This window comes from Cuculus canorus, chromosome 4 (genome assembly GCF_017976375.1).
Source record: "Cuculus canorus isolate bCucCan1 chromosome 4, bCucCan1.pri, whole genome shotgun sequence".
Taxonomy (NCBI): domain Eukaryota; kingdom Metazoa; phylum Chordata; class Aves; order Cuculiformes; family Cuculidae; genus Cuculus; species Cuculus canorus.
Window position 1 is genome coordinate 32342995 of NC_071404.1, and position 20662 is coordinate 32363656.

The 20662-nt window shown below is 37.6% G+C and overlaps 1 protein-coding gene across 2 annotated transcripts in view; it reads right to left on the reverse strand.

Annotated features, from left to right (window-relative positions):
* Positions 1 to 287: 287 nt before the first annotated feature.
* MTMR7 (myotubularin related protein 7) overlaps positions 288 to 20662 on the reverse strand; it is a 53181-nt gene continuing 32806 nt past the window's right edge. For both annotated transcript variants that reach the window (XM_054064981.1, XM_054064980.1), the window contains 8 exons: positions 19360 to 19492; positions 14866 to 14975; positions 12788 to 12913; positions 11979 to 12028; positions 10103 to 10303; positions 9102 to 9242; positions 6437 to 6563; positions 288 to 5973 (listed from right to left, as the gene is read on the reverse strand). In XM_054064981.1, coding sequence (XP_053920956.1) covers positions 5608 to 5973; positions 6437 to 6563; positions 9102 to 9242; positions 10103 to 10303; positions 11979 to 12028; positions 12788 to 12913; positions 14866 to 14975; positions 19360 to 19492 — 1254 coding nt within the window. In that variant the 3' untranslated portion in view covers positions 288 to 5607. The remainder of the gene's footprint in view (positions 5974 to 6436; positions 6564 to 9101; positions 9243 to 10102; positions 10304 to 11978; positions 12029 to 12787; positions 12914 to 14865; positions 14976 to 19359; positions 19493 to 20662) is intronic.

The following is a 20662-nucleotide window of genomic DNA, read 5'->3' on the forward strand; positions in this document are numbered from 1 at the left end:
CAGAAGTCTTTATTAAATAATGGTGTCCTGGGTTAACTACAGGTATCCTGTCACATGCAGGAATGGCCAGACTTTTTCTGTCCCTTAAGGACAAGCCAACCTGCTGCTGGTTTGTTTGGTTTTTTTTTTAATTTTCTTTTAGTCCTGCACTGGCTCTGCCAGTGCGAACATCTTTGCTTATGAGTAATCTTCGTAGTTTTATCATTAGATTGCTGGGGACGCTTTACCAGAATTAGGTTTTTTGGCTTCTAGTAGGCTGGTAGTTCACTCTTAAGCACATTCCTTACTTTTATTTTGCCAAAAGGTGGTATGTAGGAATCCACTTTTAAACAATTCTGTGTGATGTATAAGAGAATGGCAGCTGCTGTTAGATGCATATTCTAAAAACTTGTGAAATATGTCAGTTGAACTCAAGCAATCTAGAATAATAGGCTACACACAGTGACTGGTTGCTGGAGAGCCTTGCACTGTCATGCTCATGCTGAGGTGTCCTGACAAGTGGAAAAGTGAAATTAGGAAGAAGTAAGTATATAACAGTAAGGAGATGGCTTGTCTCTGGCGTTGCAGTAGTTTGGGTAGTAGAGTGTGCGGGTACATTATGTATTCTAACTGCTAACTGAGTCTGGATTTAGCCTAATTTTAACATCTGATCTTACTGATAAATGTTTTTTGTAGCTGAGTCTATGCCTTTTGTTCCTCCGGAGTCAAGTAACTATTTAAATCCAGAACTGGATTCTCTGTATAGCAGCTGTAATTAATGCTATTGCAGACCAGACAAATTTTAAAATTTAATTCAGAAATTTCACGTTAGGATGATCTTGTATACAACTGGTGTTAATGGTACGTTCTGCTGGGGCTTATAGAATAAAATTTTCCTAGTTTTCGCTGTGTATTTGACCTGCTGACCTTTCTGAAAAATGGGGCTTGTTTGGTATGTACAGTTATATTAGCCACCACTACAAACAAGAGACTATATAATTAAGTTAGTTCCTAAGTAACATCTAATGGTCTGCTATAGTTCTGTTGTTTGCTCTGTACATACTCCTGCAGCTTTGCCACTTTGGACCTTGACCAAATGCATAAGTCGGAAGTCTTTTAGCCTTGTTTCTATCCAAGTTCTTACTACTCCCTTCAAAGACTAGGATAAATCTTTCTAAAAGAGTGATTAAAGAGACCTTTAGATAAAAGAGAATTAAAACTCTGGCAACAAAGTTAAGTCAGTTATCACAGCCTTATTGTGCACGGTTTTTTGAACAGAAAATACTGTAATAATGTCAAAATTACAAATAAAGGCTTGGGGATTTTTAATATATCTTGTAATTGTCTGACTTGTGGATGTTGTTCAGCATTGCAGGACTTGTTGAGTGAATACAGAATTGTGTTGGGAACATGCAGAAGGGTACTCAAGGACAAACTTTTTGTGTGTGGTGATTTGAGCTTTTACTGTTTAATCCTTTCAAGAGCAGTAATTCCTGGAGCCACCTTCACTAAAATGGGCTTTGAAAACCCATGTGGTATCTCTGGGTACTGCTTAGGTGAATGCCTTGTTTTGGTTAGATATCTGTGGAGATCAAATTTGTATGTAGTAATAAGCTTCAAAGAAAGCTTGTGTGTTAATACTAAGGGAATATCTTAACAATAAAGCATTGTGTTCTTTTAGTCCTCTGAAACAGAATAAATTAATCTGAATAACCTTGGCAAGTAGCAGACTTAAAAATTAGTCCTTGCCTGAATTCAGTCACACTGTTTCTGGTGGACCTACAAGGTTTCCTTAGCTTCTTTCCAGAATGATTTATATTAAAAGACCACTAAATTTTATTTTAAGATTTAACAGGATTTGATTATCTGTCTTATGGTGCTTTACTGGCAATTTAAATAGCATAAGTGAAGCTGAATGCCTTTCCTTTTCTTCACCCCGCTTTCTGGCATCTCTGAATTCGGGGTTTGCAGTACGCTGGTGGGCCCTAGATCTTTGGCAGATTTTTCACTGGTCTTAGTACTGTGACCTGCTTTTAACTTACCCCACCACATGTTCCTCCCTTCCCAATGAGTTGTCAGTGATTTACCTCTCCTTGGAGGACTTTTTTAGTCACTGTGGTGTTTACCTGTTGCTGCATTACAGAGAGTGTAAGGGTGACCAGCCAACCTAAAAGCTGCACTCAGCCATCAGACTACGTGCGGAAGCAGCTCATTACTTCCACTATGATGTTTGTGATAATCTTGGGGACTCTGTGTGCAGATCAGGGCAGCAACCACATAAAAGCATGAAGTTAGCTGGTCAACAATGACAAAAAGCTTATCTTCATTGCTAAGGCTACATCCTTGTTTTTGCTGGGTTTTAGTTATTTTGTGTCATCAAACATCATCTGTGCTATATAAAGTGGTGCTCTGGCTTGCCCATGTCTTCAAAGAACATAATTCCCTGCCTTACTGCTGAATTTACAGAACTTTACTTCCCTGCCCCTCTCAATTTTTTTTTCTTCTAATGATATCCTTTTGTCTGAGTTGTGCCCTTAAACTTATTTCTCAGATTTTCAGAATCCGTTACCAGTTTGCCACCTTTGTCTCATGTAGAGCTACCAGTAAAAACAGCTAGTGAATACATTTCCTTTCTGTTCTTCAGATGGTGGTCACTTGTAGAGAAAACTTCAGCTGTTTGATCTCTTTGCCTTCAGTGTCCTTTAGATGCGCATTTTCGTACTAAAGAACGGCCTGAACTTAATGAGGCTAAAATTACACCACAGAAATCTGTAATACTCTTGTAATCCTTTCGTTCCAGAAGTTTATGTTCGCGTGTGTCTTGTTTGAAGTTGCAGTGGGTTCGTGGTAAATTTGCAAGAGTTTGCAGCAGAGGGAGGATCCTCACAAGACTACAAGAAGTCAGTGTAGTTCAGTGTGGGTTTTGTCATCCTTTGTTTTGCATTTCCACCCCTCCCCCAAATAAAGAGGGAGGGGGAGTGTAACACACTCCCATATAATTTAACTCAATTGACAGGAGCCAGAGTTTTCTTAGTTATCTTAGTAGATTCCACCACAGCTTAAACTACTGGATTCAAATATCAAAGTAGGGAAAATACACAAATCTCTCGATCTTGGTGATAAAGTGCCACTTGAGTAAAAGAAAAGCTGTACTACAAAAATATTGGGAAATCAAACGTTTGCTTCATTCGCTGGTGTGAAATAACGTAATGCTAAGTGACATAAGCATTTATTTGGAAATGTTTCTCAGCAGGCTAATAATGCCACAAATGCATACATTACAATGAGAACAGTAGTCGCCAACGCAAAATTCCAAGGACTGAAAGACACATCACGGAGGGCTGCTGAGTAAAGGCTTAATATAAAATGTTAGTATGTTATATGTTAGTTATAAAGCTAGTTACAAGTAGCTGCATAAGCGACATGAAGACAGTGCTTTGAATTTGCATACATTCCTGTTCTGCATTTATTTCTGGACATGTGTAATAGGACACAATAGCATCATACACAATTTTACATTTTAAGGATGGGCAATAATGTCCATTTTCAAACTCCTTTTTAGGCAGAATATTTTTCTGTTTTGTTTTGCTTGCTGACTTTGCAGCATGTTTCTTTAATTTGAGAAAACCTATTCAAAATCTCCTTTAATACCATAAATTTTACAGGCTAGGTTGAAAATATGAAACATTTTTAAAACCACAATTAAAATCTGGGCTTTCATTTATTAAAAGTTCATAAAGATTAAAAAACAGAAGGCTAGATTCTCAACAGTATAAATTATAGCTGTATTTATTTCATCTGAGTTACGGTAATTTATTAAATTGAGGGTCTGGCCCTTCCAGTATAACATTAAGATAAATCTTGCTGTTACAAATTGAATTATTTGTTCAAAGACAGCAGCTCCCTTGAGAGGGTAGTAATATTAGTGAAATTTACCTACTCATTTTTATAATATTAAGTTCATATAACAGAATGATAAGCCATTCCATAAAAGCAGACAGAATTATAAAATCTAAAGCTTCTAAAGTGAGGTATATGTAATTTAATTCTGCCTGTAAGTTTGCATTTGAAGGAGTAGTATGAAATGCAATCAAAGTGAACTTACATCTCTACCACTTTGCTTTACTAGAGTTCAATACCACATTGTCTCTAAGCAGGTAAGAGCAGCCATATGAGTTATATTTTTAACTGATTGCTTTTAATTAAAAATACCCAACAGACACAGAACAAACCAAAACAAAAAAAAAGTTAAGGAAAAACAATAACCAACTTGGAAGAATTGCATCATGATTTGGAAGCCTTTTTAGTGAGGTTTCAAAACATCCTAAGTTTTAAACATTTCTCAGTGGTTTACTTCTGTACCTATGATTACAAAAGCTATTACTCATACTCTTAGAAACAATGAAAATTCTTAAACCCGACAAGATTAAACTTTTTGTTGTGGTGAATTGTCTATTTATTAAATTAGCATTTTTCAGGTTGGGAAATACTAAAGAGGGATTTTGTGTAAGGATAAGAAAAAAAATCCCTTGGTTCATTTTGAACAATAAATTTTGAAGAAATGTTCTTTATAACAGTTCCTTTATGGGCTGAACTGTCCTTTCATTCTGAATTTGGAGTAATACTTTTGTAAGTGATTTATATAAGTGATGTTGGGTTCCCTGTTCTCTTTACTGTATATGGACCTCAACTCCCACTCAAAACATTTCCAAATAGGAATCAAAACAGGATGGAGGACATGGGGGTTTATTACCTTAAAAATTTTACCTTTGCATCTTCTGTACGCTGTTTAGAACAAAGGCAAGGTATAAACAATCAAATTTGAGAATAAAACAAAAGGACAACGTACATTGCGTAGTGTACCTTTCTTTATAAAGGGATGCTTTACCACAAAGGCTGTGTAAGTATTGTTACATTCCTTGAAGTTTTGCTCACAGAAACTACTCAATTTTCAACACTGGTGGAGAGTTGAGTAAAAATGGGATGCATTCACCTGCAGCAGCTTAAAAGCTTACTAAAGGATATTTTTTGCAGGATCGAAGTTTCATTTGTCCCCTAGGCAAGCATGTCCATTTGTTAGATTTACTTTGCTCTAAAGGCTTTTAGTAGGAGAATATGTAAAATAATTGTCGGAATTCAAAATTTAAGACCTATGAAAAAAAAAGAGTATACACAATATGTCTGAAGGCAAAAGAGCTCTACCAAGATGAGTTTTGACTGATTCACCAGTAAAGCTAGCACTAATGATCCTTCAAACTTGTTTCTATGTGTAAGAGTAGTTTGGAAATTCACATCTTTGAAGAAGAAATATTATTTTGTATAATAAATAAATACGGAAATGTACAAAGCAAGGAGTAATTATGTACAGCATTGATAAAGTTAAAACAAACACCACGTTGGCTTAGCTAAATGTAACAGCAGTAAATGTTACCCTTCTTTAGCATTGTATCTTAAAACTGATAATGGCTTGTTCTTCTTAGATCTTTACTTACGTAATTGCACAGTTCCCTTTCTTTGGATTATTTCTTTAGGCCACAAAACACTTCCATTCTTCATCTGATGAAAAGATGTCATTCCAGACTGTGAAAGACATGACTCCATCTGAATGCTTGCTGTTGTGAAGGTATTTTAGATTGCCAGAAATACAGCCTCATCTGAATCCTTGCCACTGTCTTCACTAGGCAAACAGCCCCCTCCACTTGGGGACCTACAGCTTAAGTCCTCCACACCAGATTCCTGATCACTGTTAGCTGAGAGGTCAGGATCAGAGCTTTTCAGGTTGTCCTGTGTCAAAATCAGGGCTGAATCTTCCTCATCTCCTTGTGAAGGGCTCCGGGATGGGAATGATTTCAGATCGTTGCTGTACTCCTGGGGAGTGTTAGCTAAGCAGCTGTTGGAAGTGGAAGTAGAAAGACGTAACTGTTTGCTTTGGTCTTGTTGCTTACTCTTGACTTCATTATCATATAATTGTGATTTCTGAAGATTTGCCAGTCTCTGAAATAAACAAAAGAATATATATTAATGTGGACACATTTAGGGCCCAGTAATCCTCTTTTGTGTCTGTGCCTTTTAAAAAAAAAAAAAAATCAATACAGAGCCTGACCCAGTTGGCACCCTTTAAAACTGCCAATTTGCTTTTACGGGGTGTGAAAAATGCAGTTTATCACAAACTGATGCTGAATTACAGCATCTTGCTGAGTTACAGAAGGGTATAAAATTTCTTTCAGGAGTAGTACATGTACACGAAAACAGGTCAAATTTTGTCCCTAAGGAAAAGAGGTCCATCGCTGTGTCTTAAATGCAAAACATCCATAGTAATTTATGTGAACACGAAGATGACAGCTGAACATCCTCATGCTGGAGTAGGAAAAAGCATGTAGGGGACTGTGCAGTGCATGGAGCTGGGTTTCATTTACTATCAGTTAAGTCTGAGGCATCGAGATGGAGTGGTTTTTACCTCTCTTAAGACCTGAAGCTCTTCCTCCAGCTGCTGGGTTTCTTCCTTCACTGCCATCAAATAATCAGTCACTGACTGTCGAGGATGCAGCCCCTTTTCAAAACGGTTGTACATACCACTCCAGAACCTGGAATTGTCGACAGGAAGGTCAGCAATTTCCTCATTTGGTGAGGTGGCCTCAGAAGGCTTAGATACACACTTTTTGGTTTTTTTTAGACACATATTCATAGAATCACTAGGTTGGGAAAGGCCTTTGAGATCATCAACTCCAACCATACCTATCTACTACTAAATCATATCCCTAAGCATTTCATCTACCTGTCTTCAGAATACCTCAAGGAATGGTGACTCAATCACCTCCCTGGACAGCCTGTTCTAGTGCTTGATAACCCTTTCAGAGAATAATTTTTTCCCAATGTCCACTCTGAATCTCCCCTGCTGCAGCTTGAGGCCATTCTCTCTCATTCTATCACCTACTGCTTGGGCAAAGAGACCAACACCCACCTCTCTACAACCTCCTTTTAGGTGTAGACAGTGATAAAGTCTCCCCTCAGCCTCCTCTTCTCCAGGCTAAACAACCCCAGTTCCCTCAGCTGCTCCTCGTAAAACTTGTTCTCCAGTCCCTTCACCAGCTTTGTCACTCTTCTCTGAACACAATCCAGGTCCTTAATGTCTTGTATTGAGGGGCCCAAAACTGAACACAGTATTTGAGGTGCAGCCTCACCAGTGCTGGCTACAGGGGCACAATCACTTCCCTGGTCCTGCTGACCACGCTGTTTCTGATACAAGTCAAGATGCCATTGGCCTTCTTGGCCACCTGGGCACACTGCTGGCTCGTGCTCAGCCAGCTGTCAACCAACACCCCCAGGTCTTTTTCTGCTAGGCAGCTTTCAAGCCACTTTTCACCAAGCCTGCATGGGGTGTTTGTGTCCCAAATGCAGGACTCAGCACTTAGCCTTGTTAAACCTCAAAGTTTTCCTAAGTGATCCATCCATGGATTATTCATCATTAGAGCGCATACGCATTAGTTTATTGAATATTTAGTAAGATTTATGGTTCATTTGCATTGACTCTGTCCCGAAGATGCAACTCTCTGGACATACATAGCTTGGACCAATTCTCGTACATGATAGAAAGAAACGTGAATGTACCTTTGACTTACATCCCATGGCCGAGGGTGGTTCACTGAATGCAAACTTTTGCTGCATTATTTTCTTTTTCTACACTATGGGCTTTAGAGCAATGGTACCTAACAGCCAAAGTTAAAGGCATTTTTTCATAATCCTAGTTCTCAACCATCGTTTAACTTCTCATGAAGTCAGCTTTGAAATTCTGTATGCTTGGTTTTGTCTCGAGTTGGGATGGGGGTGAGGTGCAGCTAGTTAACAGTTTGGGTTTTTTCCCCTGAAAAGAAGAGTTAAAAATCAGAATTTTAAACTGACCTGTGGAAATTACATAGAACATGTTGGCAAGTTCTTTTCCTGTTCTATGGAATTATTTGACAAACCCTTTGTTAAACAGCTGAGTTGCTTTTTCATTTTCAGGAGGAAAGGACTCAAACTGTAAGCCCTTAGTTTACTCTATCACTCCCCCTGTGAGGGAGCAAGAGAATTGCCCTCAGCCACAGCTGTCCAGCCAAGTAGCTGACGTGTTTCAGAAATACATGCATGCTCCTCCATGGTTTATTATTCCCTACCCCAACAGTATACTATTTAAGTCAGATTTCCCTTTAAGTTTATCATCTGATAGCTCACAAGTGGAAATTGTTATGCACCCAAGTAATTCCAATAAAATCAAGAGGATTACTCATCCAATGGAGGATCTGCAGTATCAGTACTTCTTTTACAAATCTCGCTATCCTAAAGAATATCATTAATGACTATTTTAAAAATTGTTTTAAACTGAATGTGACCTGGAACAGTGGATGGGACTTTAGTTTCTGGCATTTAGGATGTTTACTGACTTTTTAACAGGTGCTTTTACTTGCAGTCAGGAAACAAACTGATCAGCTTTACTTTCATCACAATTTTCATTAATTTCTAATCAAGCTTTCCTTCAATTTGTTAAGATTATGGCACAATTAATTACTTAAGTCAGAATATCAATAATAACATTTATAAAATGATGGTGTTTTGTTACATTTTGGAGAAAAGTTAAATATGAAGTAAAACTTACTGTGTAAACTTCGAGGTATGACAATAACATGGGGAAAGTCTGCTTTTTGTTTCACCAAACCTTTGTTTTAGCAATGAAATCATACGATCTCTTGAAATGTCCTTTTTTATTTTTGATACCAATTGATCCAAATAAACACCACAAAATCTTGGAATGGAAGATGTTTAAGCAACTTCGCATTTAGAAATGACAGACAAGAACAGAACTGAAAGAGCCATTTCTCAGTGGAAGAAGTGAGTAACCATGAAATTGGGGCACACAACTATCAATATAGCTTTAATCTTAAGCTTCTTTTCAGACTAATACTCCATTGTGGAATGCTGCAGAGGTATTGGCTGATTCTGAGCACTCAAGCAATGAACATATTGCATCTGAGACTGAGTTCACTCTCTATAACCTATCCTATGGAATGAGAAAAGCTTAAATACATAGGCACTCTGTTCTGTACTAACCCATCCTACAATTCCAAATAGCAAGCTATACTACCTACTTGTACAAGAAGTTGTATGGAGCCATCTGTGGGTGCAGGGTCCCTTGGCTTTGGCTGCGATCTGATCTATGCAAAGGATTCAGGTAATCGGCACGATTTTTCCACAGGTGAGCCCACAATGAATATGTTCGTTCTTGGATTCTGAAACAGATATATTAAATCCAAATATATTAAAGTCTCTGCTACAACTGAGGCATAGCGAAAGCTTATATAAGACAGTCTAGTTGTTGGATTTTAAACAGATTGTGGCACTGGAGCTGCTCTGCATTTAAGCAGTGAAAAGGACCAAATGGCAGCAGCAAACAGTAACTCCCACCTTCCTCTCATTACGACTGCTGACACGATCCAGGTGCATGAGAAAAATAACAGTTACCATACTGCACCTGAAAAGCCTGCGCCACAGAACGCAGACACGAACATCAGCACTGCCAGGAATTGTATTATTGTCACCGGTTGAGCCTGAGGGCAGGTAGATTAATGCATAATTGCTTCAGGCCAAACAGCAGGACAGTTTGCTGACTCAGTCCTAGGAAGGATTACCAAACAAAAGGGCTCTTCATAAGAAATTATCTGAGAGATCAGGACTGAAGGGTTGGCTGGGATGCAAAGGCAGGTTAAAACACAGAAAAGCAGTAACTCTTAAACTAAGACCTTAACTAGAGTTAATATCATCTTGTATTAGAGCTACAGGGGCAGCTTGCCTTTTATGTTGTTAATGCTGCAATAAAGGTAGGGACACATGGCTGAAGGGCTAATGCTCTTCTTAGTTTTCACTAATCCATGTCACGCACACCATGGATTACACTCCCAGCAGAGCCGCACTGCAGAGGATCAACTTTTTTCCTGTAGTAATCTGTGTTGCCAGAACATGACAGCTAAGAAGCCTACACTGCACCTTACAAAGGCACTTCTATGTAGACTGGCAAATATCGCACTCCTCACTACAATAACACCCACAGACCCCACACGTAAATATACTACTCAAGAAAAAGCTTTCATACTTCAGCTCTCTCCTCTCCTTCTGGCTGTTACACAGGAAATTCCCAAACTGGCAAGAATAGATATGATGCTGTATGTGAATGAGGAATCTCTCGTTGAATTCAAAGGCACAAGGAAACTGTTCCATTAACTGCCAAACACACTCGATGAACTGGTCAATAACAGGGGATATCTCCTTTGGATCACCATCCAAATTGCCATACCTGAAACAAGATTTGATACATTCAGTTAGAACCTGAGATCCTCTAGGAAAACTGAATTAACACCAATGAAAACAAACCCCGCGCTTTTAGCATACAAGTTACAACCTAGGCCTTAATTTCTAAAATGTCAACTACTGCTATGCTTTTTACTTATATGATGCAAGATTCATGGGGTAGAATGAAGGCAGAATTTATGAAGTACAAAAAAAAGCCCCAACCATTTGAGCGTGTCTTGTTGCCTTACAGCAACTACCAGGTGGCTGCTGCATAACCACATTTTAATACTATTAATATAAAGTTATGCCACAGTAACATAAGTCATCATAAGAATGACTGCAATTAAAATGCTTTAAAAACCTTAGACTGTCACTCAATGGCTGATTATTCTGAAAACCAGTAAACTGAACTGGAGAGGAACAGAATTACTTTGACGGGAAAAAGTTTAAAGCTGCCCTCTCTTGGTGAATTTTTAGAGAGTGGGAAATGTTTAATATGCTACTGTATATGTCAAGTGAATATCAAATTTTCTATCTATAAAAATGTCTGTTGGAACCAGTTGCAATGGATTACCTTGGAGAACAAGAACCTGAAAATAAAAAACACATAGAAATAAAAAATATTTTGTAACTCTAATTAATAGGAAGCAGCCATTTCAGTCATGTATTCTGGCTATTGTGTGTATATGCCAACAAGAGTGCTATTCCACAAATATCTAAAATGCAAGCCTCTAATTCCATTATTAAGTTTCACAGAGAATACAGCAAAATTGTACTGCAAACCAGAGCTATCAGCAGTGACTACATTTCATAATATCTTTCATCATTTATATAGACATCTGACAGTATCAAATTTAATGCTATAATTCCTGCTAGAACTTCACGGGAGTGTGGAGCTACATAATTTTCCGGAAAGTTTTGGTTGTTCTTTTGAAACTAGAACATAAATTTATGTTTGAATCAAGCAATATAATATAATTAAACTCCAATGTAAAAATTACATTTACTATTTTTACAGAAACCAGAAAGAAATACAAGAAGAAGGAAAATATGGATATTTATCCATATTTAAATACATAAAATTTTTAAACATTTACATTTACATTACATTACAGAGTTTATGCAATAGATGTACAAAATATCTTGTCCAGATAGATGACTTTCCAATTCCCTTTACCTGACATTTCTGAATAAATCTTACTGGTTTTGTTAGAATAGTGCATCATAGGAAGACTGTTTTGTACTTAATAGATAACAGACATGCCTAAGATTAATTACTGTCCTGAAAGACACAGATTTTGTTGAACAAAGACTTAGCTGGGAAGTTTTGGCACTACTGAAAGGTCTGCTGGAGTCCAAAGGGATTTTGCAAGCCACATACATAGTACTTTACTCTCACATGGATCTCTCAATGCTCCCAGCAACTGCAAGACCAGCACTCAGGATTCCAAACAGCAATCTTGGAGTGCATTTATAAGAAAATACTGATATGAAAATATTTTACTTTTATTTCGTTTTGCCTTTCAAAGCATATCAACAAAATGCCCTCAGGAAATAGTTATACCCTTTTCTCCTACTATGTAATTTATCTGCCTGCAAAAATCAAATTGGAATGGCAGTGGATACTGACTACATAAAAATATATGTAGGGGAAAAAATACGCCTTAGCACCATCTTACCTGTGGTTAAATTTATGACCAAAGGAAACCCAGTCTTTTTCAATTAACACCTAAAATGAGAATATTGCATTCAGTGTTGTGGAGCAGAGCTGACACAAGTTGAAGCAGGCACAAGAGTGGTGCAAACAAGCAGTATTGGAATCCAAGCTAATTCTTAGAATAAGAAGAAAAGTGACAAGCAAGAATGATGTAAGCAAGCAGTATTAGAATTCCAGATAATTTTTAGAATAAGCAGAAAAATAATGAGCCATGAACACTGCTGCCAACTCAAGAAAGTAGCACTTGTCACGAATGCAGATAGGATGCTGCTATTTCAGCATAATTTCAATTAGACTGGTGTATCATTTTCTAAAATAGAACCTAAAGCCATCTCAAACTTTTTAATGTGTGATCAGAAGCTTGATAAGCATCCTTTCCCAGTGCTGATTTGCTTGGAAAAGGAACAGGTTTTTCTGACACTGCTACTCATTGCAGTCTAGTACTTAGGGAACACACACTTCTGATGCTCAAAATTTCACTGTGAAAAGGAATACAAATTCTTGCTTGCACGAAAGCGCCTCAGTCTGTGAGAAAGTTTCTTGGTCAAGGTTAGGAAAAAAACTAAATGGGTGCCCAGCTGATCCCCACCTTTGATATCATTGCATACAGAGACTGGAAGACACTAACTTGGACAGATAAAAACCTTCCTTCCTACTCAAAAAGAAAAAGGTATATTTAACTAAAGTTTATTTTCTGTTATAACCAATAAGACAATAATCTTAAGTGATGCCATGATACTTTTATTTACTCTGTGAAAGCAACCCGCTTACCATGAATCCCTTCATAGTTCTGTAATATGGATCCAATAGAAGGCTCGCTACCGAGCAAACCTGGGCTGTCCTATCCCAGCCATCAGAGCAGTGAACAAGAACACTCACACCTTCCTCAGCCACAGCCTAAGGATACAGAAAAAGTCAGAAATTTCACAAGCAGAGAGAAAGGCAGCAGTAAGAGAGGAACAGTGAGACAGCACAATAGAGTATTAAGGAACTGGGAAACCTTGTTCATTTTTAATTCTGCCACAGAGTTCTTGAATTATGTTGAGTGTTATTCCTCTCATTTGAAAAGTCTTAATCTCATCCCATCCCATGCAATATTGTGGTTGCAACATTACCTATTTATGCTCCACTACAGGAGGATGTGGGATCCATTTAATTAAAATACATCAGTCTATCAGAGCAGACAACTACCTAAAGCAGATTAAAATGCTGCTAATGCTCTAATGCGCATACCAGCAAGAGAGCAGCCGTGTTTGCAATACATGGCTCTTCATTTCCCTTCTTGACAGAAATGTCAATAACAGTAATGTCTGCTTCTGATGCCAGTGCTTGTGTGGCTGTTATTACACTGTACTGCACTGCACAGTGATGACACACTTGTGAAGATTTGTGGGGAAGCCTGGGTAGTGGTAAACTTCCATATCTAATACACAGGATTGTATCAGTATCTTTAATGTAAAAAACTGGGTAGAGAGGATCCCATTTTATACATAAACACACAAGGAAGAGATCATAGTAAGATCATAGTAAGTGCCTGGAGAACTTGAGGGTTTTTTTTTAAATGCTAAGAGTTTTGGCCTTCATCATTTCTAAAGAGAACTAAATTTAGAAAGTAGAGAAATAAAAAAGGTTAGGAAAGATACTGCTTAGAAAAACAAACATTTAAGTTAAGTTTGGGCTTAACAGGGAATGAGGAATAATAATAAATTCTGTGTGTTAATCTCAAGAGACAAGTAAATTCTACCAAAATAGAGCCCTTGTAGGCAGGAGATAGAAAACAGAGAACTGGGAACTGTACAAATTAGAACAGGTCAAAAGGACCTGAGGAGGCATGAGGCTGGCAAGTATACAGACAACATAAATTTTCTTGGACAGTATTTTAAGACTAGCCACTGGGGAAAAGTTGGCAAGAGCTAATGTAAATGACCTGATATCTACAAGCTAATGAAAGCTAGGAGGGATGGGAGAAATAAAAGCATGAGCATTTATCGCAGAGCTGCTGTTCAATTAAGAAACTATGGTTGCCTGCTGTACAGGAAGAACCAAAGCAAGAGCAACAAGCAGTTATTGAGGAGGGAAACCCATGGAGTTTTATCCATATAGTCATATGTAGTATGCCATGTGAATAAAAAGGCCTAAAAGAAATTGACATAGTAAGAATAAGAACTGAAACAGAGAAAGGCAGAGCACAAGGAAGGGGGTAATGAAATTTAGACTCCTGTTGGTAGATGATAAATGTCTGCATTACATTGGATGGGATTAGGGGAAATAATTTCTTACCAAAGCCAACAAATGTTTTCTCAAACAGTTCCCAAGTATGTAAGAATAGAAGCTGCTAGAGAATTTGGCCATAATAATACGTAGGAGTTGGTTTAGGAAGGTAAATTTAGCTGGTCTCTAAACTTAGAGCGGATAACTTAAGTAGCTAATATTCCTCTATAAGAATTACAATGCAAAGAAGTAGTCTTCAAACAGAAATCTTCAACAAAGAAAATGTCCAGAAACCAATGGAGGAGGCAGGGAAAGAGGGAAGGAAACAGCAACAGTCACTGCTGGGGAGTAAAGTAAGAACACTGAAATACGTGCCATAACAAGATACAGCTAGTAGAGGCTTTAGTACTTGAATTCTTCAGTGAAAAGAACACAAAGGGTTTTTTTATCATATTAGCAAAATGTCCACACAACAGCACCCAAGAATCATCTCGCCTCAAATATGAAGCATTGCAAGATGGGGTTTTTTTTCAGACACGTCACAGAAGATACCAGAATGTACCCTCAAGCAGAGAATTTAATCCTCACTTTCTGTATCTGGTTCATCCAAGTTTTGTTCTCATTTTACATGCTTTTACCTTTGCAATAAAAATTCCAGCATCCATAATGGCTTTGATATGCTTCAGCCAGCCAGAATTTTCTAGGCCCCACAGAAAATCACTCATTGAAGGCGATTTCAGCTCACAAACTGCAAAATAAGATAGATCTTAAATGTACAGTAATAATAGTCCCTTAAGCTTTCACTGACTGTTCAACCTAAGTGTTGTTCAACCTCTCCAGATAGCCCCTGTATAAAACCATCTTTTGCAAAGAATGGCTACTTCATAGTCAAACACTGGAAAAAAAACATGTTTGATAAACTACAAGCAGTTTACCAAATACATCCTTCCGTGCAGCACAGATTTTCCAAAATTGTGCTGGGAGTGAAGTTTTCAAACACCTGAGAGAGGATCTTCTGTTGGAAACAGAAGGCATATGATTTTTGCTGTCAGACTGGAAGATGGCCACTTAAGTGGTGCCACAGCCTCCTATTCCCATCCACGTTTCGTGATGAAGCTCTGTAAGAGCACCCACCGAACCCATCCTTCAGCATCACCAGAGATATGGTGTTTGAGTTAAAAAAATGTACTCATCTGTTCTCCATCCCTAAACAAAACCTTCTTAGAGCTTCACTGTAACCAGAAAATATTCTGCTGATGAGGAAAAGCCATAATTCATCAAGGAAAATGTTTTCCTGAAAATTTCCCTACCTCTATGTCATGTTTAAAGAAAAAAAAACCCCTCATTTTTTTCTAACATAAATTTTCTATCCTGCTCTATCCAAGTGTCTATTACAGATTTTGTGACAATAAAAGAAAAAAAGGATAATCAGAAACTACTTCAGATATCTCAACCTAGCAGCAAACAAATAGTCAACAATATTTGGTGCAATCTATTTTCAAGAGCAAGTTACTAAATTTGCCACATAAATAGATTACAAATTTTTTCTGATCCCTGTAGAATCATACGTGTATGACTTGTGAATTAGTAATGCCTTAGGAAGTCTCTTGTCTCTGGGAATCATTAAGTCTGTTAATTTTTTTTATCCATTATGACCAATGGCAAAACTTTTGTTTCTTTCAATGTGATTGGAAGTTAATATTATAAGCCAGATTTGGAGTTTATACCACATCTGAATTTATCTGACAATCTTAACTCTGTTTAATTCAGAGGCAAAAGAGTCTAGTCTGTCCATACAAAGTCTTTAAATCTTTGTACTTAAGGCCTCTTCCAGATGGTTATTTTAAAAGTAATTTTGAAAGATATTTATAAAAATGCATAGATAGCCACACTGACAGCAAAGAGCTTTTCTCATGATTAATGGTCCTGTGCAGATGGAAGCATGACCAATTAGTAGCTGCATTCTGGCTGAAGCTGCTGTGTCTGTTTACAAAAGCTGAAGGTAAAGCTGAAATAGTGCTTTGCTCATTCCCACCACCAAATTAGAGTCAATATTTACCAACCACTTCACTGAGCAAAGTTCAGACTGTCCTAAAGGCATACGCTGTATATTTCACGTGATTTTGGCTACTGATCTGGACCTTAATAGTGAGTTCAATTATGAATTCAATTATGAGGCTTATTCTAAGGGGAAAAGGCATCAGAATATTGGAGAAATAAGACCTGCTCCACCCTCTCTCTGCACACAGGCAAACCTTGAGAGCTCATAGTAATCCAGCAGTGCTCCCTTCCTCAGGAGGAGAGGAAGAAACAGGACATGTGGTGGAAACCGGCTCTTCCACCAGCATAAGTACCAGAGTGGGATGCTGGACTAGCTCCCCCCATTTCTGGCAGGATGGCCATAAGTAGAGGAAAGAGCAAACGCTGCAGGTGAAATCCTCAGGCTCTCTTTCTGGCTGAACTGTCACTGAAGTCCAAGGATCAGAAGGCTGCCCTTACATCAGCAACTAGTGCTCCTGGTAAGAGGGGAGGAGAAGCTCATATTTGCTGGTTAAATACAGACAGGTAGCATGCAAGGTCATCATCTCAATGCACAACAAAGGGGAGGCCAGGTCTTAGTTGAGCCCTAAGCAAAGCTAACCCCATCACAAATGCCAAACAGCAGTCTCAATCAGCCCTTGACTCTTTGCTGAGAAAAGTCCTTGTGCAGCATTTCCTTCTAATATTCAAAATTATTTCTAGGAGGCTTTGCACAGGATCAAAACTATCACGAGGATCTTCACATACAAGTCCCTCTAAATGAAAAAAACAATCAATACTAAAGCAATATGATGCAGCAGAGACAAAAGTAAAAGAATTTCTCTTTTTCCAGAAGGAAATTCCAACATATTGAAACACATTTTACTTGAAGAGTACAGTCAATTCCTATAATCCTAATAACTGAATAATTTCGTAATGCTGATATATACTGCCAAAAAGTAACATTATACAAGAGTAAATAGATGTAACATTTAAAATAAATAAATAAAGTAAAAATCACAAGCTGAAACCAAATATTTTTTACCTACTCAAATAAATTATTGAAGTTATTATAAGTATAAATATATTTCTTCAGCTTTTTCCTAAATAAATGTCATTGAAATTAACACATTCCTAATGTAAGAGCATTCTCCAATGGAAAACCAAGTAATCAAATTTCATTCAAATTTCCTCAGTATTGCAAGTTATTTAAAGTTGTACATTGAAAATAATCTGCAGTCTCTTACTTGAAAAAAGTCCTCCAACCTTCATGTCTCGTTAATCCCTGCAACACATCAGACTCTTTATGTCCTCTTTTCTATGCTGTACACTTCCAAGCAACACTACAGCCCACATTTAACTAAAATCAGTTTTCAGTTTTCATCGGCCTTATTTATTGCTTCAAATATTTTTATGTACCCCATTACATCTCACAACAGATTGTGAGGAGCAGACATATTTTGTAATGCCTGTAGTGTAATGTGATATTTTACTTAGATGTGTTTAAGTACTCACTAATGAAAATTTAAAGCCATATTAAATTTATATTATCATTGTCCTTAGCAGCCTTTCTGATTCTGGTTCCTTTTGTATGCACAGCTCAGATAATAAATAAACTTTAAGGGCCACAAAGAAAGCAGATGGAGGAACAATTACTACAAATGGAAAAAGATAAAAACTACACAGCCCCTTACATGAGAAAAAAAAACCTGTTCACACCCTGGAAGTAATAATTTTTTTTCTTAAAAAAGAAATCCTCAAGTACTTGAAATCATGGACTGCACTTCTGTAATTTCTAATCTCGTTGCCATGTTGTTAAATATGAGAATTCAACACAGCAAATACAAAACCTATGAAGAAAGCAGGTGTTCTGAGCATATGTCTTATTTAAAAATAGATGCTAAGAACTTCTGCTCCCTCAAGCAGCCTGAAGAATTAAATGCATTAGGAGTTACCTTGTCACATGTCAGTTTGGGCCATGGACCTGTCTCACGAACTTTTGGCTCAAAAATAATACGCAGCACTGTCCAATGCAGCCAGGCTGGTTGTTTGCTATTTTAACTTTGATGGTCTTAAGCGGAACAAATAAAGGGACAGGTTCGTTCACCCAACCTCTCTCCTAGCCAAACAAGTCTTTGTAGTGAAATAAAAATCCTTTTCTTTCCTTTAGATTGAGGAATTATGTAAAAATATGTCATGAGGAGACTGACTGTTTTACCTGCATCACACTTTACTGCTACTCTTCATAAACTGCTCTTACACTCATGGGAAATGTAAGCCTTTCCTAGATCCAAAATTCACATTTGCATGCAGACTATGGAAGACAGATGAAGACTAAAAGAGCATGGGCAGAAACTCTTAAGATAAGTCAAGAATAGCTAGATCAAGCTGATCCAGGAGGTCACAGAAAGTGTTAATCATATACATGAAGTAAATACTGAGACTCTGTGGAGTGGCGTGAACAGTAGTTACTATTGGCTTGTTAAAAAATCAACAAGCCACTGAGGGTCAAGGATGGTTTATTTATCCTTACACTTTTCCCAGAAGGCCTCTAAAAAGTAAAGTAATAAAAGTAATATTCAACATCAGTACAGATGTGCTCATTTATATTCTGATAAGTCTTTCTAAATCAATTATTCTTAATTTCCATGGGATTATGAAGGTACTGAACGGTTACACCTATTGATTGTGTTTCATAAGTAAATACAGGGCATGAGTAAGTTTCTATTACAAATTCGTAGTCTAAAATGCATGATTACCTTTTTGACCACACACAAAATACCAAACCATAGTTTTTCTGAGCCTAAAAAATAAATCCTGTGGTTTTGACTAGCATCAAGTCAGCTGTAAATTTTTTTTTCTTATACCATCAAACTGTAAAACACAAAAAAGACATAGTAGCAGTAAGTTTCAAATGAATTCAAATGAATTCTGTCACTGAAGTAAATGATACCTGGATTTCACCCATGAAACAAGGGGTTTGCACAATCAGGAAAACATCACTACCTGCAATGATGCTCCATTGCATGGGTCCAATTAGCCAGCAGGCAGTTGCATTCATCACACCAGGCAAAGGTGTCTTTCCTCTAGTTTTCAATAAAGAAGAGTATTACCTTCAAGCATTTTCTGCAGACTGTTTCTCATGACGTGGATGTTCTCAATGCCTATGAATTGAAACTTGATGTTGGAGTAGTTATCTTCATTTTCATATCCCTTCCCTGCTGCTCTGTTTGCCATTGCATTGAGCTGGAAAAAAACAAACCAGGGAAAATTGGATTAAATTCAGTAGCACACAGATCGTTTTCAAAACAAAGCTTGTGGTCTACTGCAATAAATCTGAGTGACTTAAGCTACGCACAAATAGGAAGCATTTATCACAATGTCAACACAACAGGTGAGGAACTGGGGATCTGTTTACAGCCTCTGCAGGGCACTGGGCTGCTGAGAATCTGGCCTCTCTTTCACACATTTTGAGCATTAACTTCATTAGTGAGGTTAGGCACAACAAATACAACTCAGGTAGGGCACCCCTGCAGGAGTGCAAAGATTTGGTTTTGCTTTCAAAAGGCTATTCTGATTTTATTTTTGATCAGCATTATGTTTACTAGCAGAACGCACCCAGGAGATGGCAGTATCTTATCTGTCAGCTTTTGTAGAGCATATACACCATAATGTTGCCCAAATTACTGTGTTTTACTCCTCAAGTCATCCAAAAGTTGATATAGCTTCTCCTTTAAAGCTTGGAATAGTGAAGAGAGAGTTGGAGTAGTTTTTCCTAAGTGTATAGTATCTTGGCTGTGGTTGTATAAGACCACAAAATATTTGAACTAACAAGATTACCACAAATATTTTCATGAGCAATGCAGCACTATCAAATATTTTGCTGTGCTTCAGCAAAAAATACATTCAACTGCAAGCTGGATTTTTAAATTTGAATCTGTTACTTGCCTCCGGGCCTGAGAAAGTTACTAGATGCTTCTTTAGTTCAGTTTTCCCTAGCACAAAATTAAAGGGGGTTTATGTCTATTTTCCTCCCTTTTGAGATTCTTTGGGGGAAAAGAAAACTGCCAAGCTCCTTATATCAAATTTTGATCTCCAGGCTAAAAGTTAGAGCTGACAGAAATTAATTAAGTACTTTTACTTTATTACCTTATCTGAGTTTTTCTTACTATTACTTATTTCCTCTAGCAAAATCTCACTCTCAATAGAAAGAAATTGCCTTTCTGCATGACATTCCTGTTCTTCTATGAAAGGCACACTTAAAGGCTGGGGAGGCCTTGAAATTCCCAGGAAATATGAAGGCTCCTGGAGTAACAAAGGGACCCATGTGGCACAACCTCCACACCTCCAAGCACAACAGCTTCCACTCAGGTAAAAGCTAAGTTTTAAATAGCAAAGGATATTGCAAATCCACAC